Source organism: Triturus cristatus, chromosome 1_1 (genome assembly GCF_964204655.1).
Source record: "Triturus cristatus chromosome 1_1, aTriCri1.1, whole genome shotgun sequence".
Taxonomy (NCBI): Eukaryota; Metazoa; Chordata; class Amphibia; order Caudata; family Salamandridae; genus Triturus; species Triturus cristatus.
In genome coordinates this window covers 81,547,401-81,571,631 of record NC_140579.1, presented here as the reverse complement: position 1 = coordinate 81,571,631, position 24,231 = coordinate 81,547,401, and the positions used below count along the sequence as shown (strand labels likewise).

Genomic DNA, 24,231 nt, shown 5'->3' with positions numbered 1-24,231 from the left:
AGGGTACTGTTAACCAATGTTCACTATCCTTCTGTTTCTCAAATATGGGCATTACTGGACCTATTGTTACTGGAACTGTTACAGCTTCTAGATTCTTGGTCAATTCTCTTATTTTCTCAGTTAATTCTAGAGTAGTTTTGGCCAATTCTGTCGAATTTTCCCCATTTATTCTACTTTCTTTCTGTTTTTCTATTTCTCTCACGGAGTTACTTTTCCCTAACTCTGGTGACATAGTCTCTGTTTTAATAGTTCGCAATGTTTCTCTCATTGGGGCATTGGTGTCAATGCTTCTGGTTCTGGTCGATACGGAGGTGGATTCTTATAAAACACATCATCAAGAACATCATCTTCCGATTCTTTCGCTTCATACCCACTCGTTTCCACATTATGTCTTTTCTCTACACACTTTCTTCCTTCATTTTCTCCTGCCGTTCTTACAGGAAACACACCCTCAGTCATGCTTGCATTCCGCCATCTTTTCATTCGATCAGCATGCGTCTCATGTCCGTATGGCCTACCAAACAGATACCTAGAACCTCTACCATTTCTTTGTCTTTCTCGTTCATGCATTTCGTCTTCCCATTCCGTCAATGCCTCAAACTGCGTCGGTCTAGGCCTTGGTTCTAAGTACATCATTCTCTCACGTAGATTTCTCAAAACTGCCAAATTAAAGGAACCATGTTCTGGGAATGCCAAGACTCCATCGTCCTTGGTATATTTTACCCAATTGTCTAACCAAATACAAGTATGATACCCATATTTCGCAATCATTAAAGATGCGGGTGTTTTCGGTGGAGGAAGTAACTGTCCTTCCCTAGTCTTAACTGGTTTGTCTTTCTTGAACCATTTCTTAATTCTACCAAACCACGTCTTTTTCTCTTTGTCCGGTGGTTCGTAATACATTTTCTCGTTTTCTGTATATCGCAAGTCAATGAAAGGGAATACCTGTTCTATTTGATTCTCTAGTTTCCCTATTTATTTAGACTTACATTCTCCTCTTGATATCCCTCTCATAAATAGGCCATAGATCACCCTAGTTGTTGGTTTGATCCCCTTATTCTACAGTTCTCAACCATCAATTCATTTTGGAAATAAACAACTCAACGCATTTCTGTAATCAATAAATGAAATTTTATCTAAATAATGCAAGAGAATTCATTAATCAATTTAGTAGTTGATCATCATATTTACCTATTCTGACTAAAAGCCGTCCTCTAAGTCAGATTCGGTCGTTCTATTACTCAAATGTAAGAGTTCATTCGATCAGTCCGTCATAGAGTCAAGGGAACAGCTGTCCTGTAGTGTCACCGTCCTCTCCGTCAGCATAACGTCAGGAAATCGAAAGCGCCGCATACAACCTCTCTATTCTATGGTATTTTATAGTAAAATCACATTCCAAAAGTATCGAATATTAATTTTGAATGTCTCTGATTGGTTGGTCAAATTTGTTCAACAGGGTTCCCATGCGCTAAATGTCTCTTTAGATATAGTTCATAATTTTCCTGTCCAAAGTATCTTTTTATTGTTCTTTCAGAGCATCTGGCTTGCAGCCCAGATCGTCCTTGAGGGGTACATGTTCTTCTGGGGTCAGGTCCAGGCCACAGTTGCTAGTAGTGGCGCATGCGCACTTCACCCAGAAACTCATAGAGTGTTGTCAGTCATGTCGGTTATGAGAGGCAGCCATCTTTAGGCAGGCCCGAATGGCCAACTTAAGCAAAAGAAACACAAAAACGTAATTAATACATAGAAATGACTAATAAAATGTTATTCCCTCACTAAAACCCATATGTGTGTGTATTTATCTAGCAAAAGCAACACTCATTGCGGGTTATACTCACTTTATAAAGCACAAATCACAAAATGCATCACGAAAGCAACACTTATCATGCAATATTCTAATTGTCTATTATTGCTATGCGTACACAATTTAGTTTACTTATTAATTAGGCCATGCAAAAGCAATTCCCACGTGTATTTCATGTATTAGTAGGTTGATGAGTAAATACTGCAAACCAATTAGTATAATTACTATTAATCAATTAATCTTTTAAATGTAAACATGCAGAATGGAGGGGTTATATCGTTTTTTAATATTTAAGCCGCTCCAGCAGTAGGTGCTGGGGTGAACAGATGTGGTAGGTGCTGGGATGAACAGATGTGGTGGGTGCTAGGGCGAGGAGAGGCGGTAGGTGCTGGGGTGAAGAGATGTGGTAGGTGCTAGGGCGAGGAGAGGCGGTAGGTGCTGGGGTGAAGAGAGGGCGTAGGTGCTGGGTTGAAGAGAGGCGGTAGGTGCTGGGGTGATGATAGGTGGTAGATGCTGGGGTGAACAGGTGAAGAGAGGAGGTAGGTGCTGGGGTGAAGAGGGGGGGTAAGTGCTGGGTTGAAGAGAGGTGGTAGATGCTGGGGTGAACAGGTGAAGAGAGGAGGTAGGTGCTGGGGTGAAGAGATATGTTTGGTGCTGGGGTGAAGAGAGCCGGTAGGTGCTGGGGTGAAGAGATGCGGTAGGTGCTGGGTTGAAGAGAGGCGGTAGGTGCTGGGGTGAAGATAGGTGGTAGGTGCTGGGCTGAAGAAATGTGGTAGGTGCTGGGGTGAACACATGTGGTAGGTGCTGGGGTGAACAGATGTGGTAGGTGCTTGGGTGAACAAATATGTGGGATGCAGGGGTGAAGAGAGGTGGTAGGTGCTGGGGTGAAGATAGGTGGTAGGGGCTGGGGTGAAGAGAGGTGGTAGTTGCTGGGGTGAACGGGTGAAGAGATTTGGTAGGTGCTGGGGGGAACAGATGTGGTAGGTGCTGGGGTGAAAAGAGGTGGTAGGTGCTGGGGTGAAGCGAGGTGGTAGGTGCTGGGGAGAAGAGAGGTGGTAGATGCTGGGGTGAACAGGTGAAGAGAGGAGGTAGGTGCTGGGGTGAAGGGAGGCGGTAGGTGCTGGGTCGAAGAGAGGTGGTAGGTGCTAGGGCGAGGAGAGGCGGTAGGTGCTGGGGTGAAGAGAGGCGGTAGGTGCTGGGTTGAAGAGAGGTGGCAGGTGCTGGTGTGAAGAGATGTGGTAGGTGCTGCGGTGAAGAGAGGTGGTAGGTGATGGGGTGAAGAGAGGTGGTAGGTGCTGGGGTGAAGAGAGGTGGTAGGTGCTGGGGTTAAATGAGGTGGTAGGTGCTGCGGTGAAGAGAGGTGGCAGGTGCTAGGGCGAGGAGAGGTGGTAGGTGCTGGAGTGAAGAGAGGTGGTAGGTGCTGGGGTAAAGAGCGGTGGTTGGTGCTGGGGTGAAGAGAGGTGGTAGGTGCTGGAGTGAAGAGAGGTGGTTGGTTCTGGTGTGAAAAGGGGTTGTAGGTGCTGGGGTGGAGAGAGGTGGTAGATGATGGGATGAGGTGGTAGGGTAGGTGCAGCGGTAAAGAGGGGTGGGTGCAGACACGGAAGTGACTAGGTTGAAGAGATGTCATGGACGCTAAATAGGAAGAGATTGTGTGGGTGCTGAAGGTGAAGTTCTGTGGTAGATTCTGGGGGGGAAGGAGTGTGGTGGGTCTGCAAGTGAAGTCAAAGGGTCACCACTAGGGATCTACAGATATAGGTGCTGAACGTGAAGTGATGGCATGGCTGCTTGGTAGAAAGTTGTAATAGTGGCTGCAAGTGAAATGATGGGAGCACTGTAGTGATCCCTTTTGTGAAGAGTTGTGATGTATGCTGGCAGCGAAGTGATGTGGGCAATGGTTTGAAGAGACCCCTGGGGGTGATGTAATTTATGGGAGCACTGAGACTGAAGAGTTGTGGGTGCTGTAAGTGAGGCGAGGGGCAGGGTATATAGGGATGAGGAGGCAAATCAAAGGTGTGGTTAAAAAAATTATCTGTAATCTCTTTGATCCGTAACCTTCTGGTAATTACATACAAAATAGCGCACAGCTTACATGAGAAATTCATGCAAAAAGTTAAGTTAAGTCGTGGCAAATGCACTATGGTACTTTATGAAACCTCTCTTAGTTAATGCACTGCAGAGGCCTGGGTGTAGCCAAAGAGCCACAGAGTTAAATGTTGGTTGGTGCAGTGGAGAATAGTGTCTTCGGTATTTTTAGTGCTACTAGGTCCCAGCCTTGGAAAGAAAGCAATGTAAATATGGATCATTTTGAACTTGAATTACACACAGTGTAAGATAGACTGCTACGAAATGGGCAAAAACGTTTAAGATGAAATGGTGCTTCCAAAATATAGATTTTAGTAATACCCAGACTGTACGTAATGAATTTTTAGGTCGAGCCTGGGCAGCACGTGCGCTGCTGCGAGGCATGCAGTATTGGAGTGCGAACTTGCGCACGTGGTCGCAACGGGCGCGGCCATCTTGTTTTTCACTCTATTGCATGGTTCTGGTGCCTGATTTTCAATCCTCCCTGCATCATTTCAATCCTTTGTTTGAAGCCACTTTTTTTAAATCTTTTTTATTTATTATTTCTCTAACTATTTTTCTGCTTCTATATTTTTGGTTTTTGTCTACTTTTTGTTTGTTTTTTAGCTACTTTTTCACTCTTTCTATTGCCTGCTATTTATTTCCTTTACTTACTTTTTAAATTTTATTACCTTTTCTTTCCCGCCCCGTCCCAGAACCATGTCAAAGGGTAGGGCTCATCGCAGCCAGAGCCGCGACCGCCTTCCTTGTGGAAGGCGGCGCGCACAAGGTGAGGTTCTGTAATTCTCGAGTCTGACTCAGTGTACCAAGCCATCTCTAGGTTGTATAAAATCTGAGTCTATCCATGTAGACGAAGGAGACTGGTCATTGACGGGATGGTTTTGGGGACTGCTGTCCAAATGGGGATGGAAGATTTTGACATTCCTTGGTATGGTTTTAACCATCCTTTTCTCTTGTTGTCTTTGCATCCAGTGTGGTCCCGCCATTTGTAGTCTTTGTGCTACTATGTGTGTTCGGAGACCTGTCCCCGAGAGAAGTAGAGAATAATAAGATGATGCTACAGCAACACCTTGATGACCTCATGAATATCGACATAGACCTAGATTCAGATTAACATGAGTCTTAGGTTATTGCCTATGTAATGGCAAAAGGAGGGCCTGAGGTTCTGTAATTCTCGAGTCTGACTCCATTTTGTTCTGTGCCACCATTTTGTGTTGCCCTCACGTAGGCCTGTGAAGGTAGCCTGGCGAATAAAGTGGCCTGGCCTTCTTAGTTCATGTATACATTAACTAGGTTTCTTTTTGACTCTGAAATGAACTGTAAGAAACTGACCTCTGCACCTGAAACTGACCCCGCACAGCCAATTTCCCTTATCGATCTTTGTCTGAGATTGCCAATCAATGTTCAGGACATCGTTAACTTTTAGTTTCCTTGCACATGCCTTATCTTGTTCAGCATCTGTTACCGTTTCTTTTTTTATGTTTCTTCATTACATGGGTTATGCTTTCTCTTATAGGTTTGTCCCGGCTTGTGGAGATTGAATTTGGGACATTCCTAATAATTAACTTTTGGGTTGGGATACTGTAAATTGAGTTTTTGTTATGTGACACTTTGTTTGAAAATGTACCTTATTGGCTAGAATTTTGTGCAGTGGGTGTACATTTATAATGTGAATATTGGATATAAAAGAAGACATCTCGCCTTAGTAAAATGAGCAGTCTCCTGAGAATTTACACCGTGATGTATTTCTAGGATCACTGTTACTAGCTGCAGCTAATAAACTTGGTCTCTGATGCCATCCAGAAGTATTCCGTGTCTCTGTATACCAAGAAAGGTGAACTCGAAGATCTTAGGCGTGCCCCTGACGCCGCTGGGTTAAACCCCGGTTCTTCAACTGGCGCCCAACGTTGGGCGACTTCAGCGGTACTGGTCCAAGCCCGAAGATTGTGAGGAGCCCCGTGAGGAAATTCTGGAGGACGGCCGCCACTTCATCGACCCCTGCATGTCGACGTGGACCGAAGGTTTTTTCTGCGAGGCTTCCCCTTTCCGACGGCTGCGAAGGACTGCTGCCCTGACTGTCGCCCTGTCTTGGACCCTCTTGTGATGATTTGTAAGGCGAGACGTTAGACGGTCTTCTGGTGGCGTGACAGACATTTTGGTTAAGTACAAGTGGGTCACTCCCACGACTTTGTTTTGTTTCTCGGTTTTGATTCGGCCATTGCAATAGTCGAAGCCGGGGTGTTCGTATATTTGCGAGTGTATCATTTTTGATGACCCCTTGAAGTTTGAAGCAAGACTAGTGAGCTAAAAGATGCCTGGTTTTAGCAAATTTAGGAAATGGTTTTGTTGTAGTTGCAATAGGGATTCCCGATTGGAGGACTCGTGTCCGATAGCTCCGGTTGGAACTCCAACTTATGAGCTCTATTAAAAGCATGGTGTAGGTCCCATTACCTTTAATAAAGTATGGGTCCATTATACAAGGAAAGATGGTGTTTTACGATGGCCCCAACATGGTAGTTTTGAATCAGATGTTTTAGATAACCTAGAAGTTGCACTATTTAAGAAGAAAGCCCGGCCGGCGATGTTTGACTCTTTCCGCCTTTGGCGTAAGGAAGCCAAACAGCGAAAAATTAAGCAAGCTAAGAGAGATAGGAAGGAAAGGAATATATCGGTAATGCAAGCTGCTAGGCAGTTTAAGGAAGATGAAGAAGATCGTGCGATTGAAGTGTCAGATAGACAACATTGCATGGCCATTGACAAATGTTACCCGGCTTTGCCACCTCCCCTTTCAAATGTGACTGTAGACCCTGAAAAGGATCCTTTAATGTTACATTTACTGAGATTACCACCCCCTTTTGTGCAGGGTGCCACTGCACCTCCGTTACCTCCAGTTGTTGCACCCCTTGTTGTCGTTCAACCCCCTGTTGTAGTTCAGCCACCCGTTGCTTCACAGGTGGTTCTTCCTCCCCCGGCGCAGCCCCCTCCAGGGCCGCCAGCCTTGCCACCAGCCTTGCCTCAAACTCCTTTGCCTTACACTCCTTTATCTTCGACTTCTCTTATTTCTGTCCCTACGCCTCTGTCACCTCAAAACACTTTGTCTCCTGTCCTCATGTCAACTTCTTCTCCTTCTGCTCGGCAACGAATGACTGAGACTGTCACTAGTCTTTTGTCTCCTTTCTTTGGGTCACTGAATATGACCCCTGTTTCTGAACGTAAGCAGAGACGTAGTCAGCTCCCTGGTCCGGAAGTGCGGGCAGTGTTAGATCTCCTTGCTCGTAGATGGGTTTTGAATGCCTCCAAGTATAGTCCACAAGTGGTTATGGATATCTTCCTACAGTGGGAGGCACCAAAACAAAGGTATGTTTTTGATGTCATGTGTACCTTCCTTCGTCAGGAGTGGGAAGATAATGAGTTGAGTTCAATTCCACTGGAATTACTTAATGTTTAGTCTGAATTTGCTAAAGGGACGATAGTGGGTTCCGATGTTGAGGAAGCGGTGGAGACACTACTTACTTTTAGGTCTAGACTTTCACCTCAGTCATTGTTCGAACCTGACCCTTCTATTAGGAGAAAAGTGAACCAGTATCCTATGAGGGAGGTTCCCCCTGTATGGAGAGAGGCAGTTGTGGCTGATGCCGCTCATGGTATTGCGGCTGCACCGGCTCATTTTCAGCGAGTGTGGGTGCATGTCCCTTGGAAGAGAGCTGAGGTCCTGGCTCTTAAGCAGACTTTGCCTGACCCCCGTAAAAATCCTGCTGGTTATTATAAGGAGTTGTCTCAGACAGTTGATGCGTGTGTTATGAATTTGGCGGACATAGAGATGTTGATGGGTAATGTAGTTCCTCAACCTTTGTGGGCGAAGATCCGTCACAAGGATCACGCACCAGTTAGGAGATACGTGGGTTAATATTACTGCTGCAGATGGTCGGCAGGTAGGAGGTGCCAAACCTGAACCCTTAGTTGCAGAACTACCTGGTAGGATTATTAATTTAATGAAAACTATGATGCCTCCTCTGCGGGTGAATTGGGACAAGTTAGCAGCATGCAAACAAAAGAAAGACGAGAGTGTGTCTGATTTCGTCACTAGGTTTGAGGAAACATTCATTGATCATAGTGGTAAGGATATGAGTACAGAATTTGGTCAGAGGTTGTTTGTAGATAAGTTTGTTTTTAATTTACTTCCTGAACTTTCTAATATGTTAAAGGACTCTGAGAGTTCATGGGCTGTTTCTTCTTCGGCTCAGATATTGGCTACTGCACAATACTATGAGAATAGAGATAAAGATGAGAAGGATAAAGTAGAGAAGAAGACTAGAGAATTAAAAACGAAAGTTCTTCTGCAGCAGGCTTATCCGCCTCGCCCTAATCAGCGCCAGTTTCAGCAACCTTCTCAGTTTCAGCAACCCCCACAGTTTCAGAAACTGTTGCAGAAGCCTGAGTCTTTTGCTTCGCGACTCCCGTTAGGCCCTAATCAGTGTGCTTATTGTAAAGAAGAAGGTCACTTCAAGAATAGTTGCCCGATCTTGCTACAGCTTGCGAATGGTATATCTGGTCTGAGAGGTCGTGGTGGTTTCCAACAAGTACCTAGGGGTAGGGGACGTGGTACGTTTCCCCAGAATGAACGTTTCTTTTCCCCTCAGAATTCTATGAATTATTTTGACCGACAGAATGCTCCGACCGTCCAGTCTGCTCAGTACTACACTGATGATTATTATGTTGGAAGTGAGAGTGCTGGTTTTAATGATAGTTAGGACAGCCATGGACAAAGGGAGGGAGTAGTGTCAGTTTCAGTAGACCAGAGTGGACCTTATGTTGAGGTGATTACATCAGGTGTGGTAGAACCTTTTCTTTTGGATACTGGTGCAGCAAAGAGTTCTATCATGCACTCTAAACTCCCCGGCGCACCTTTGTCTGGCTTGACCAATGTTTCAGTAGGATTTTCTGGCACCCCAGTTCGTAATCCGGTTTCTTGTCCTTTGCCCCTTTCTATTGGTCCTTGTGAATTGGAGGCTCCCCTTATTCTAGCGACGGGCTGTGGCGAGAATCTGTTGGGTTTGGACTTGTTGAAAAAATTGCATGCGACATTAATTGTTCTCCTTCGGGAGTACATCTTACGGTGGGTAAGAAAGTGATTTCCCCGATGTATCTGTCTAAGGATCGTCTTCCACTTGAACTGCGTTCTCTCCCTGATACACTTTGGGCTACAGGTCCCAATGATGTTGGTCTCTTGCAGATTCCACCCTATGTTGTTACCCTTAAGTTGAATGCAAAATTACCTCGCATTCCCCAGTATAAAATTTCCAGGGATGGCGAAAGAGCTCTTTTAGCTATTATCTATGATTTGGTTGAGAAAGGTGTGGTTGAAGAAACGAGAGGTAATGTGTGCAACAGTCCTGTTCTGCCTGTCCTTAAGCGTACTGACTCTTTTCAGCTACCTGTGTATCGGTTTGTGATTGACCTTCGGGAGGTCAATAAGATTGTTGTGCCACAGTTTCCTGTTGTCCCGGACATTACTGCTTTATTGACTATGATCCCTGCCTCAGCTGCTTGGTTTTCTGTTATTGATCTGAAGAACGCTTTCTTCAGTATTCCGATTGCTGAGGAAAGTAGGGATATTTTTGGTTTCTCTTTAGGAGGCCGCAGTTTTCGGTTTAAGCGCGCTCCTCAAGGTTATTGTGAGAGTCCCTCCATTTACAGTCAGGCTTTGAAAACTCAGCTTGATACTCTTGCGTTGCTTTCTGGTGTTACTCTTATCCAGTATGTTGATGATCTGTTGGTTGCTGCTGATGATGAAGAGATTTGTAAGGAAGTTACTCTTTCTTTGTTGCGACACCTGTCTGACCTTCATCATAAAGTGTCACCTTCGAAGTTGCAGTATTGCCACCAAGAAGTGACCTACTTAGGTCATCTCTTGTCGAAGGAGGGAAGGCGATTGACACCAGAGCGTATTCAAGCGATTGCCCAAATGACTGTGCCATGCACACAGAGAGAGGTGTGTGCCTTCTTAGGTATCACCTCGTACTGTAGACAGTGGATTCCGAATTTTTCTTTGCTAGCGAAACCTTTGTTGGCACTTACTCTTAAGGACACACCACACCCCACACCCTCTTCCTTGGTCTGACGAATGTCAGAAGAGTTTTTCCGAATTGCGTGATGCATTGTGTTCTGCTCCGGTGTTGGGTACCCCCGACTACAGTAAACCTTTTACACTTTATGTACATGAGAGTGAAGGTTGTGCGTTGTCAGTGTTGACGCAACAATTTGGAGACAAGCAGCACCCATGTGCGTATTTTTCAGCTACTTTAGATCCGGTAGGTAGGGTGTTGCCTAGTTGTCTAAGAGCTGCAGCGGCTGTTTCTATCCGACAGTCTGCTGGTTTGGTATTGGATAATACATTGATTGTGATGGTCTCACATGCAGTGGATACCCTATTGAATAGAACGAAGACTCAACATCTTACCAGTGCGCGTTTGTCAGGTTATGAGTTGACGCTTTTGGCTAGCCATGTGCACATCAAGAAGTGCAACACATTGAATCCAGCTACATTGTTGCCGATTTCTGTAGAGACAGATGCTCAGGAAAAGCATGACTGTTTTCTCCGGACAGAGGAGGAAACGAAGGGTAGAGTTGATCTGAAAGATACTCCTCTTTCGAATCCTGATGGTACCCTATGGGTAGATGGTTTGTGCTTTAAGCTTCCGAATGGAGAGACGACTGCAGCATATGCTGTCACAACTTTGCACACGATTGTTGAAACAGCACGTATTGCACAGAATTCAGCGCAAGCAGCCGAGTTGATAGCATTGACTAGAGCGTGTGTGTTGTCAAAAGGAAAGAGAGTGAATGTTTATACTGATAGCCAATATGCATTTGGCGTGGCTCACAGTTTTGGTCGCTTGTGGAAAGAGAGAGGATTTCTTACTTCCCATGGTACGAAAATTCAGCATGGACAATTAGTGAGTGAACTTCTTGAATCACTTACTTTGCCGACCCAAATTGCGATAGTGAAGTGTAGTGCGCATAAGAAGGTTACGGATGATGTGGGTCAAGGGAATGCGTTTGCAGATGAAGTAGCGAGAGAAACGGCGAAAAATGTGACGAGTCGGATGTATGTTGCAGGTTCTGCCAGATGGGTTGTGGAAGGAGGAATGTGTTGTTATTGTTATTGTTATTTTGGATTTATATCGCGCCCAATCACCTACAGGTCTCTAGGCGCGCGGAAATCGATGGTAACAGACAACAAACTCGGCAAACACAGAATGAGAGGCACTTTTTGATCTAGTTTACTCCCAGGGTTCTTTTAAACAGCAATGTTTTTAGCGTCCTTCTAAATCGCAGAAGATTCCCCTCCCTGTGCATCACCTCAGGCAGTGTGTTCCATAGCTGAGGGACTAATACAGAGAAGGCTCTTCCTCCCTTAGTTACAAGTTTGTAACGGGGGCAGACCAAAAGCTGAGAGTCTGAGGATCTAAGTGTTCTCACTGGACTGTACACCGCCAGACGCTCAGTGATGTAAGCTGGTGCCTGACCATAGATTGCCTTATGAGCTGTGCATAAGTTTTTGAATTCCACGCGCTCTTTAATGGGGAGCCAATGCAAGCTGTGTAACAGGGGAGAGGCCTTAGTTCTCCTTGGGAGTCTAAAAATTAGTCGTGCAGCATCATTCATCACGACCTGCAGCCTGTTAGTAAGAGTTTTGGGTAGGCCAAGGTAGAGAGCGTTTCCGTAGTCTATCCTTGAGATGACAGTTGCTGCTACAATTGAACGCATCATTGACTGGGAGAGGACCGGGGTTATCTTTCGTAGCTGTCGGATGATGTTTGTACAGCTCCCCACCACAGATGAAATTTGACTGGCCATTGACAAGTCGCAATCCAGTTTGATCCCCAAACTCTTTACGTTCATGCTTGGTTTTGGAGCAGGGCCCAACTCAGCTGGCCAATAGAGGTCACTCCAGGGTGAGGCGGTAGAAGGAATCACCAATACCTCGGTCTTGTCTGGATTGATCTTTAATAGGTTTCCAGTCATCCATTGCACAGTGTACCTCAATATGTTCTGAGCATTGAGTTGTGCGGTACTTGAATTATCGACACTCAGCAACAGCTGAGTGTCGTCCGCGTAGTTAAAGACTCTGCAGCCCCTACTGGCCAGTGATGCAATCAGCGGTTGTAGGTAGATATTAAATAACAGTGGGGATAGGGCAGAGCCCTGTGGCACCCCACATTCCAGGGTCCCCACCTCAGATGTGTGTTCCCCCAGTTGTATCCTTTGCGTTCTTCCCAAAAGGAAGGATTGCAACCACTTAAAGGCCAGACCTTTGATCCCAAAGTCTCTCAATCTCTCCAAAAGCAAGGCATGACTGACCGTATCGAACGCCGCTGATAGATCTAACAGAATCAGGGCGCTCGGTTTCTTATGGTCAGCCATGCCTCTTAATTCATCCAGCACCGAGAGCATCACCAACTCGGTGCTGTGATGAGCTCGAAATCCTGCCTGCCGCTCATGGAGTAGGTGGTGAGATTCCAGATACAGGGACAGGGATTTTAATACATGTTGTTCAAGTATTTTGGAGAGGAAAGGCAGTTGGGAAATAGGCCTCTAGTTCTTTAGCACTGCAGGATCCGCACCGGGTTTCTTCAGCAGTGGCCTTACACGTGCCTCCTTGAATTCCACCGGTATATACCCTGTTTCCAGAGATCTATTGAGGAGAGACATGATACATTTCTCCAATAGAGGACGGGCTACACGAAAGACGCTGGGTGGGCACGGATCCGCTGGAGAGCCAGATTTAGTTTTTCCCATCAGTTTCTCCAGACTCAACTCATCCAGCTCTGGAAATGCTGTAATAGTACAGCCAGCTAGATTATGCGAGGTTGAAGTTGTGGCAGTTCCGTTTAACAACCCACTCTTTATTTCCGTGATAATGGCCTTCACTTTTTCTAGAAAGTACGCCTGAAAGGAGTTACAGTCTATAGGGGACTTGGAATTGTCAGATTTTTTGCTTAGCTCTGACAGGATTTTAAAAGTCTCTTTCTGAATGTTGGCTGCCTTATTTAGCCGGGACTCATAATATTCCGCTTTAGCTAGAGCGGTAAGCTTTTTATAAGAATTAAGGGAGGCTTTGTAGAGGTTTCTAGCTGTGTCTTGCTTGGTTTTCCTCCAACCCCTTTCCAAGGCTCTGAGCTTTCTTTTATGTTCCCTTAATAAAGGCGTGAACCAGGGAGCCCCCTTACCAGCACCCCTTATCAGCTGTGTTTTTACTGGCGCTATTTGGTCAATGGCCTGGGCCAGGCTCTGTATTAGACCCGTATATTCTTGGTCCAGACTACGTTCCAAATTTGAGGATTGATTCAATGGCAGTAGTACCTTAGTTAAGGCCATTAAATCAACATCGGTCCAATTACGGGTACTCCTGGTTTCTGATGATGTAATATGTATATGGCCATCAATGGGTATCTTACAAGAGACTAGATGGTGATCTGACCATATACAATGAGTAACATCTTTAAGAGTGACATTTGTGTCTGTCGTCCACACAAGGTCAAGAATATGGCCTTTAATGTGTGTGGGAGTGTCGACAAGTTGTGTAAAAGTTGTGTGAAGATACAACAGAAAGTGTGAAGATGATTCAGGCAGAAGCTACTGAGAAAGAATTGAATATGTGGAGAGAGAGTACGGGAATGTTGGATTCAACAGGCTGTTGGGTTGAGTTGTCAGAGCACCAGCGATGGTTGTTGCCGGATGCATATGTGCTTCCGGTGGTTACTATGGCTCATGGGTTGGCTCACATTAGTTCAAAAGGGATATGTAAGTTGTTGGCTCCGGTATGGCAGAATGATGGAATTCCTAAGTGTGCTGAAAATTTGGTTAAGCACTGCATGATTTGCTTGATGCATAATCCTGGAAAGGGAACCCCAACTCCAGCGGGTAATTTGTCTCCTCCAACGTATCCGTTCGAGGTGCTGCAGATAGACTATATTCATATGGAAAGATGCAATAACTTAAAGTATGTCCTTGTGGTTGTTTGTGCCTTTTCCAGATGGATAGAGGCCTACCCCCTAAAGGATAATACTGCCTTGTCTACAGCCAAGGTTTTGCTTAAAGAATTCTTTCCCAGATATGGCTTGCCGAGGATGGTATGGAGTGATAATGGAAGTGAATTCGTGGGTCAGATTATGAAGAAAGTATGTGCGGGTCTGGGTATTAAACAGAAGTTTCACGCTGCGAATCACCCCCAATCAGCAGGCCTGGTCGAGTGCTATAATGGCACTCTGAAGCTGAAGTTGGCCAAGGTGCAAGCGAGCTCTGGTTTTACATGGCCTGATGCCTTACCATTGGCACTTTTGTCCACGAGAACGACCGTACATTCTCGCGTGGGACTTAGCCCATACGAGATTGTTTTTGGACGCCCGGTGAATGTCTGGGTTGTGCCGAGGCCTAAGAAGTACAGTGATATCGAGTATCCTATGTTGGTTGACTACTTACATGATTTGACTGCTAAATTGCGTGTTCTTCACCAACAGGTCCATGACACTTTGCCTTCAATTTCTGTAGACGCAGGCCATACGATTCAACCTGGCGACTGGGTTCTAACCAAGAATTTCCAGAGGTCAAAGAACTTGGAACCAAGATGGACCGGTCCATACCAAGTCCTGTTATCAACTCAGACTGCTATTAAGGTGTTCGGCAACAAAAACTGGGTACATGGTACCCATTGTAAGAAGATACCTTTGCCCTTACCGTACGATAAGTGGGTCCGGGAAGGTGTTGCCGATTCCGAGAGTGAAAGGGTTCCGAGATTTGTACCTTTTAGCGATGCACATCTGGAATGGACTCAGTCAGAACGTGCGGATGATAAAGTCTTGCAAGAAGCTGTGCCGCCGTGTTTGAGACTTGATACTACGCACCCAGAGACACTCTTTCAGGATCAAACTGTGCCTGGTAAAGAACGCTACAACTTAAGGTCTAAAAAGGACAAATAAAATTTGAATTTTTTTGTGAATTACACTCTTTCAGACAAGAGACTATTTTTCTTTTGCAGGGTCGCAGTATAAGAACTTAAGTGGTTGCCCGCGTATTGACGAAAGGTCTGCGGTTCAAGGGACGTCTAGGACGCCTGGACGCACACTTGAGTGAAGAAGAAAAATTGCCGCGAACAGCACGTTAGAGGATGGAGTCTGTTGTAACTGAAAGATGTTGAGAGAATAGATCTTGAGACAAGATTTTGTACATTGATACATAGCAAATGTTTTATAATATTGTGCTTTTTAATGTTTTTAAGTATCACATTGGCTTGTGTGGGTTGGACTGTCTATGCTATACAACAGATATCTGCACCCACCTCCCAACCTATGCTTTCTTCCACTACTGTTTCTTTGCACCAGTTTTATACGTTGCCTGAACATGAACAGACAAGGAGATCAGAATTTGTCAACAACTCGTTTATACAGTGGTTGCATCAGCATCAGTTAGTAGTAAATACCACTAATTGTTGGGTTTGTGGTCTTATGCCTCATACGAAAGATAAAGGTATGCCATATTTGGTTTTGCCTTTTTCTTTTAATGGGTCTGTGTGGGCTTTTCAGACCATGTTTATCTATGCAAATGAGGTACACCCCTTACGTTCCATTAAAGATAACTCGAGCAATAGTGCCTTAATAAGGGGAATAGTAGCTATGATCCTAGATATTGATGCATATAATGCTATCCCTAAGGATAAGGTGCAGGCTTACGTTGGTTGGAACGTGACTGGATATAGTACCAGTTTGACAGAGAAGGAGAGACGAAAAAGGTCTCCCCCTATTTGGATTGTACCCCACCGAGGCCACTTTTGTTTTCAAGGTAATGGTCGGAATCCGAAAGCTCAGCTAGGTAAGAGTATTCATCTCGGACTTCTCCACCGTTTGTGCCAGCTAAAGGCACATATTTTGTTTGTCATGACAGAGCCTACACATGGTTGCCACCTGATTTTTCAGGAACGTGTTATGTGGTGTTTCTTCTTCCCCCTACATACCCTACTGTTTCAGACTATCATAGAACGAGATATGGTAGAGGTGTCTTCAATAAGGAAGATACCGCAGCACACGAAGTAGGAGATTTCTTCAAGGGCTTTTTACCCTTTTGGGGTCCTATGATCAATAGTAGGCATATTCGACAGCTTGTCCGCGTTGTTGAAGCTACTATTAATGAGACGGCAGGTGCTCTTAGTAATGTTACAGCTGAGCTTCAAGCGGACCGCCTTATGACTTTGCAGAACCGTATGGTATTAGACATCATACTTGCAGATCGAGGAGGAGTATGTAAATTGATTGGATCCAGTTGCTGTGTTTACATACCAGATAATGCCCCTACAGTGTACCAAGCCATCTCTAGGTTGTATAAAATCTCTGAGTCTATCCATGTAGACGAAGGAGACTGGTCATTGACGGGATGGTTTTGTGGACTGCTGTCCAAATGGGGATGGAAGATTTTGACATTCCTTGGTATGGTTTTAACCATCCTTTTCTCTTGTTGTCTTTGCATCCAGTGTGGTCCCGCCATTTGTAGTCTTTGTGCTACTATGTGTGTTCGGAGACCTGTCCCCGAGAGAAGTAGAGAATAATAAGATGATGCTACAGCAACACCTTGATGACCTCATGAATATCGACATAGACCTAGATTCAGATTAACATGAGTCTTAGGTTATTGCCTACGTAATGGCAAAAGGAGGGTCTGAGGTTCTGTAATTCTCGAGTCTGACTCCATTTTGTTCTGTGCCACCATTTGGTGTTGCCCTCACGTAGGCCTGTGAAGGTAGCCTGGCGAATAAAGTGGCCTGGCCTTCTTAGTTCATGTATACATTAACTAGGTTTCTTTTTGACTCTGAAATGAACTGTAAGAAACTGACCTCTGCACCTGAAACTGACCCCGCAAAGCCAATTTTCCTGATCGATCTATGTCTGAGATTGCCAATCAATGTTCAGGACATCGTTAACTTTTAGTTTCTTGCACATGCCTTATCTTGTTCAGCATCTGTTACCGTTTCTTTTTTTATGTTTCTTCATTACATGGGTTATGCTTTCAATTATAGGTTTGTCCCGGCTTGTGGAGATTGAATTTTGGGACATTCCTAATAATTAACTTTTGGGTTGGGATACTGTAAATTGAGTTTTTGTTATGTGACACTTTGTTTGAAAATGTACCTTATTGGCTAGAATTTTGTGCAGTGGGTGTACATTTATAATGTGAATATTGGATATAAAAGGAGACATCTCGCCTTAGTAAAATGAGCAGTCTCCTGAGAATTTACACCGTGATGTATTTCTAGGATCACTGTTACTAGCTGCAGCTAATAAACTTGGTCTCTGATGCCATCCAGAAGTATTCCGTGTCTCTGTATACCAAGACAGGTGAACACGAAGATCTTAGGCGTGTCCCTGACGCCGCTGGGTTAAACCCCGGTTCTTCAAAGGGGTGCAGGCACGGGCCTTATTTGGGGAGATGGAGTTGGCTGCACTAATTTTCTTTGTGCAGCGCCACCTCCCCTCAACCCTGACAGCAGGTGGCAGGCCTGGGTCCGGGTACGGCCTCCGGGCGTGTCGACAGCGGTGGGGGATGGTGCGCCGGGCAGTGTTGCGCTGCTCTGGGGTCCGGCGCACTCAGGCGCAGTTGACGCACCGGTGGTCCGACATCCTGGACCGTGAGCAGGACCTGCTGGACCTGCTAGGAGTGGAGGTCCCGGGTCTTGGTGAGTAACTATTTAATTATCACTACTTTGTGTCTGTTCTTCTGCTCTGTTTTATATTACGAATATCTTTTTTTCTTCCAACCAGCTAGAATGTTGCTGCTTACATTCCAGGTTAATTACGTTTAAAAGTCTTCTGTGATTGTTATGACACAGGTGCTCCTCTGCGCTACTACTAATCTTACTTGTTTGCAACTTTGCGTTTGCGCTCGCTTAGCGTGATTCTGTAAGAGTTTTTTTTAGAGAAATTAAGTTACGTAATGCTACAGTGACTCTAGTCCCTACTTTGTCCTGTCATTAAGAGAGAGGGGCGGATTGATACTTAGGTTTAGGTACTTTGTATGAGTTTGTAATTTTTTAGTGGTATGCATGATGCCCCCTCAGTTACGTCACGTGCTGCTAGTACGCCAGTCTTTATTAGAACCTTTTCTAGTTTGTTCAATGAGTGGTGGTAATTGGCTTAGCACTAGCAGAACATCAGCATCAATCAATCAACCCAAAATTTGGTGTATAAAAAAAATGTAGTCATGTGTCCTCCATTTGACCATATGCATTGTTGAGGACAAAAAAGAAGTGGAAATGCATACTTAATGTACAATTGGCACCCCTGGAATAGGTGGGCTAGGTCGGGTGGTACGTCGTACTTAGGCTTAGTTGTAACTTAGTATTCTGGAATCAGAATGGAAGACTAGATTACTGTTGATAAATAGTAACTTAAGTAGTCGATCCGCGAATCCCCCAATACTACTTGTTGACCAGATGAGATCGGTCAATTTAGTTATTGCAATTGTTGTTTACATAGGTGTTTTTTGACCGTTCTTTAAAAATATTGTATTTGTTTGACACCATCCATCAATGTTTGTCTCTTTCTTATATCTTTCCTGTTCATCAGCACCCAGGGGCAGGCAGACAGGGAGTGGGCAGTCGGCGGGAGAACACCACCACCATGAGGACACCAACGAGGGCTCCTCTGCTGGCCCCAGTAAGTCTTCTTGTTTTTAATAATATTTCCTATTCCATAACTTTTACTGCACCATATTTTTCACAAACTATTGTTTCAGTTTCCCAATGCTATTTTTTACCAACAATTATCCTTCGATCTGTACGGTTTCAAAAATCTTGTTATCCCTGCCTCTGCTATGATGACTCTCTGTACTACTACTACTATCAGTCTGTCTGTACTGTAGTAGCTAAGCTTGCCCAGTTGGCCAGTACCACTCTTTATTTGAAAGGTTGTAAATAAAACTCAGATTCACCAGTAGCTCTAGCCATAGATTCCAGTCCTTTGGGTCGTCCTCTTGTACTACTTCTAGTCTTATTGATCTTGAGTCTTTGTTAATCTTGAGGCTTTGACAATTCACAGCAACAAATGCCCAACCAGATTTATTACTATTTTGATATGATAGCCTATAGGACATACTACTACTGTTGTAGGGATCTTGCACATACAGACCTTTGCACAAGAAAATAGGATGTTGGTGATGGTAGGTTGGACCTTCCTCACACACCTCAATCAGAAATTCAGAACCCACCACAATCTCCTGCCCGACTATAGTACTGTCTAGTCATAACTATTAGGTCTCCGAACCCTCCCCCCAAGATACCCAACAAGTAGAAAACCCAGAACGTAACACACCCAACTTCTCAGTCGTGGAAGCAATGCACATGCACACCCTTCCTTTAATTTGCTCACTCCTCGTGTAAGTCCACACCAAATACCACCAATCTATGTAAGTTCAAAATGTTTATTTTGAATTGAGAAGCTCTGTACATTGTTCTATTATATAATGCAGCACCAACCGGAAAATCAATATCATTAAAACAATAAACATTGTTACACTTACTTACAGTTGGGAATTAAATCATGATAACTGAACAGTGGTGGAAGGGAGCACCACCATCCCCCTAGGAATTTAGTTTATATAAATTTATCAATGAAGATCTCTGAGTGAAGGGACCCCTCACCTTAGAAGAACTTAGTACTGGTAGTTGTTGCATCATTTATAAGCTCTGCAAAGCTCTGGTTCGTAGAAGGGAATCTTCCGTCTGTAATGCGAAAAATGAAATGGTGCGCGTTAGTATATTGCAACTTGCAAGCATTTCTCAGCCGTGCCAAAAAGTGTAGCATTTATGGATAAGCAATATGGACTAACAGTACACCAGTACTTCATAAAAAAGTGGCTTGTTAATGTTTTTGTTGACCGCTTGTATGCAATGCGTAGACAGTAGCAGTGTGAGGCAGGTCATGTGGGCTCAAAGGTGTCTTATACAAAAAGCTGCAAGGTAACGTCACATGTGCAAAAATAAGAGACACAAAGGTAAAATGGTTGCATGGCTCGGGCTAACTAAGAAAAGGCTAGAATGACCCTCGGGGGACCATATATAACTATTAGTGTCTACTCTACTACTACCTGATTTGTACTAGTGATGTATGTTATATACTATTAACTCATTTATCAATCTTGCTACTGACCATTAGGGGGAGGTGTATATGACGCCTAATAAATGTGTAATGTTTTCTAGGCGCACTACCGACCACCATTGCCGGGGCCAGCGAAGGCGACGCGGAGGGAGAGGATGCGGCAGTTGCTGCCGATACCGACGATGGAGCGGTAGGTGGAGTGCCAGCACCAGTAGGGGGCGGTGGTAAGTTAGATTCATAATCCTTAACTATTGTTGACAGTACACTCACTGCAAGGGTGTACTGTATGTAAACTGTACTGTTGAGACTTAGGGCTCCATTAGGATGGCGGGCGGATTGCCCCCGCCAGGCCAGCGGTAGTCGCCGCCGCTCCGCAGGGGCAAACCTCCCGCCATCCTTGTAGAAAAGAATCAGACCCCCCCACATGTCGACCAGGAGGAAAAGGGTTCAATATGGTGGTGGTGTCTCTCTGAACACACCACCAGCCATATAATCTGCATTTTGGAATGCCTTTGCATGGCAGCATTGCCGGCCGCCACAGAAAGGCATGCAGAGTATGCTTGGGGGCCCCCATGGAGGGTACCTATGCTATGGTACCCCCCTGCCTTTCAAAGCAAAACGTGACAGGCTCCGCGCGGGGCCTGTCATGTTGTGCTTGGAAAAGCACAACATGTATTTTTAGCATTGCTTTCGGCACCGCCCACCAGATTGAAAAAAAACCAGGATGCGCCCGCCACTGTAGCGGGCGCATCCTCCTAATTGTCCCCACGGGACCCCCACCCTTTTTAGCGTGAGGATGGCGGTCGGACTTTTGTCCGCCCGCCATCCGATGTCCTAAGTAAGTACGAGTTGTTGTGAACATTTGAGGAGTGAACTAGACTAGACACCCTTTAATTGGCATAGGGGCGGGAGTATTGAGTAACCAATGACCTCATCTATCTGATTTCAACTCCACTTTGTAGTTTTATGGAGAAGAGCACCTGGTGCACTGTTCAACTAAAAAGTGAAAGACGGGTGGAAGGAAGAAGGACGGGCGAGATTTAAAATGTTATGTACTGTGCTTTATAGTGCTACTCTACCATGCCACTATGTGTATAATTAACTGTTTTTCTAAGAGTATATTTTACAATTGTCTTGTTTTTTTCTTTTTGATACACAGCTACTCCTTCCAAAGTCAATCGGAAGGAGTTGGCCGCCAAGGCACGGCGCCGGAAGCTGGAGGCAATCCAGCAGGAATATCGGCGGCTGGTGGTCTTTTCAGAGGAGGAGGAGGAGACTGCAGCAGCACTTGAAGCCTCCTCCATTTTAGATGGCACCACTCACTTCTGCCATGATGGTCGATTCTCCCCAAAGCCAGTCCCAAGTCAGGAATACCTAGGCAAAGACCCAGGAAGCGTACAAGAGGTGCTTCCCATGGTAGATCCTTGAAGAGGCTGTACCCCTCCCAGACTGAACAGGAGTGGGCGGCAGCACTGCTTGCAGTGGAAGAGTTAGCACTGGTGCAAAATACAGATACTGAAACTGTCATTCTTCGGAATGTAGACCAGTGGCCTGCGAATCAGACACTTTTATAGTTAATGGGCAGAACCTGCCTAAAGTGACCCCACACTCTGTGGACAACCTGATCTGAGGGGATTGCACTGGGGTTTTATTGCGCTGCTGCCTATGATTTGGGACTGAGTACCTATATAGTTGGGGGAAACCGCAGGTGAATTATATTGTTTAGGCTTAATGATTCTGACCCCTGCATGTGGTTATTGTTCAATCTAAGGTCCCTGGAGTTCTTGATAACTACGACACCAGCTGGCTCATGTCCCTGGGCAAACACTTAGAAATGGGATGGCGCAACACTGGTGAAGCACATACTACCTATCCTTCCACACCCAAATTAGCCCCTGCCAGGAGACTTGAGGTGGCAGACTATTAACAATGTTTTTTACTTTTCAGGATTGGGTGGCCGGCTGTTGCTGGGCTGCTCTTGGATTAGGGACTTTGTAGTTGGGGGTTTGTTCGTTTGTCTCAGGGGTTGAAATGCCTGTTGATTCCGAGCGGGTGGGCCACAGGGGTGATTGAGGATCGTCACAGGGGTCACATGCACTGATTTACTAAATGGCAGACCCTAAATTTACCTAAACTTTATGTCCTGGAACATCAGGGGGATGGGGTCCGCCCTAAATGCCACAACATTCACAGATATCTGAAGAGGCAAGGAGTGCAAATGACTATGTTACAACGGACTCACCTTACGGGGGGTAGACCACTTACTGCATAGATGGCAGGTACAATTATTTGCTACCTCTTACTTGGCCTATTCCAGGGGTGCTCTTATATGGATAAAGGCAAGGACACCTTTTGAACTTACACACTCCACAATCGGCCAAGAGGGATGATATGTACTGATTAGGGGTAAACTGTTAGTCAAGCACATTCCACTGGGGAGCGTGTATGCCCGAACCAAGACCAAGTAGCTTTTTCCAGGTGCTGTCAACCCCACTAGCTCTTTTAGTAACCTATGACATTTTACTGGGGGAGTGGGGGGTTTTACTGAGTGGCTGATGGTACACTTGAACTTTCTACCCCCCTCCTTCCCGCTCGGGGCCTTGGCACATAAATCCTTTGAAGGCCTTAGGGACTGGTTAGAACACTGGGAATTTTCGGATATCTGGAGGGTCCAGCTTGGGCAGGAACAAGACTACTTGTATTATTCCCGCATTTACCATTTGCATACTCGACTGGATGTGTTTGTTTGTTCCACCAGACTTGACCAATATGGGACCCATATGGAATACTTGGGACGCACAGTGTTGACCATAGCCCATTACCTTTAGAATTCCGACCGGTTGAGGAGCGCTCGGATATCTCCACGTGGCGTCTTAATCTCCTGTCCCTAGAGGACTCATGCTTTAGCAACTCATTAAGCACTGCTATCACTGAATACTTTGCTCATAATCAATCAGGGCTCTGCATCATCTGGCCTCCTTGAGTGGGAGGCATTTAAAGGGGTGGTGTGAGGCCACTGTCTGTGGCAGTCAGTTGGAGTGAGGAGAAAGCTAAATGAGGAACTTTGCCAGTTGGGTGGTAAGCTACACGATTTCGATAACATACTAGGGACTGATGAAGCCGCACAGGCCCGACTCAAGGAAGCCAGGGAGCACTACAACACTATACTTGAGTGCCTGTACTGCCATTATTATAAAGACTAGTGGCCTGATTTAGATCTTGGTGGATGGGTTATTTTTTTCATTGCTGTTTTTTACTGTTTTGGGATTACACGATATACACAGCAGTAGCACAGGTTCTTGATGGTCCTGACGAAAGCCGGGTTACTATTCAATCCTTAGGCTGAAACATGTAGACGCTCTGTTTTTTGGACTGGAGCAGTTATTCTGTTAAAACTGGCTCTACACTGTTTTTAACTTTGTCACTCAGATAGATATTATTAAAAGTTTTTTTCTGTCCTGGTTGATGATTTTAACATTATCACTTTCCACCTTTTCATTTTTGCACTGCTTCCATCACCACCACTAATATATAAGATAGCCATATAAAGACTCAGGCCATATACCTCATCTGAGATGAATGGAGAGGTTAAAGTTGCCCGTTCAATCTGCAGCCTTGATCAACTTGAGGGCTCAGGAAGGGCTATCGGATCCCAAATGACGTGGGCTGCTATTTTGGTGGCTGATGGGATTTATTATTTAGTATGATTATGTTAAGTGCTCTATTTGCTTGATCTAGTATGTTAGTGGACCCTAGATTTCTTTGTTGTGATGATAGCATATGGATGGGTTACTCCGTCACAACGGTGAATAATATCCCATCTGCCGAAATATAAATCCCATAGGATATAATTGGATTTATATTTCAGTGGACTGGATATCTGTCATCATTGTGACTGAGTAACCCTTCTGCTAAGATCTAAATCAGGCCCTATATTGCTAGGGCACATGACGAGGTGAGTAGACAGGGCAGGCTCTTGGTCTGGCTTATTAGGCCCGAATCCCGGGGGCACCTACTGTGCAGATATTGTCGAGTGATGACACACCACTCCACTCACCCAGGGCGATCAATACATTGTTCCAGGAATACTATGAATCCCTTTGTAAGCGTCCAGACCCTCTCATACCGGGGATCCTGACCACTTTCTTGGACCACATCCCTTAGCGTTAACTAGACCCTGGAGTCCGGGGAGCTCTGGGA

General features: G+C 45.1%; 1 protein-coding gene across 2 annotated transcripts in view; it reads left to right on the top strand.

The window, feature by feature from the left end:
- Positions 1 to 21,474, top strand: part of LOC146869511 (phosphoenolpyruvate carboxykinase [GTP], mitochondrial-like) — a 212,844-nt gene extending 191,370 nt beyond the window's left edge. For both annotated transcript variants that reach the window (XM_085603450.1, XM_085603442.1), the window contains 3 exons: positions 18,502 to 18,591; positions 20,133 to 20,255; positions 21,191 to 21,474. In XM_085603450.1, coding sequence (XP_085459576.1) covers positions 18,502 to 18,591; positions 20,133 to 20,255; positions 21,191 to 21,459 — 482 coding nt within the window. In that variant the 3' untranslated portion in view covers positions 21,460 to 21,474. The remainder of the gene's footprint in view (positions 1 to 18,501; positions 18,592 to 20,132; positions 20,256 to 21,190) is intronic.
- The last annotated feature ends 2,757 nt before the right edge of the window (positions 21,475 to 24,231 follow it).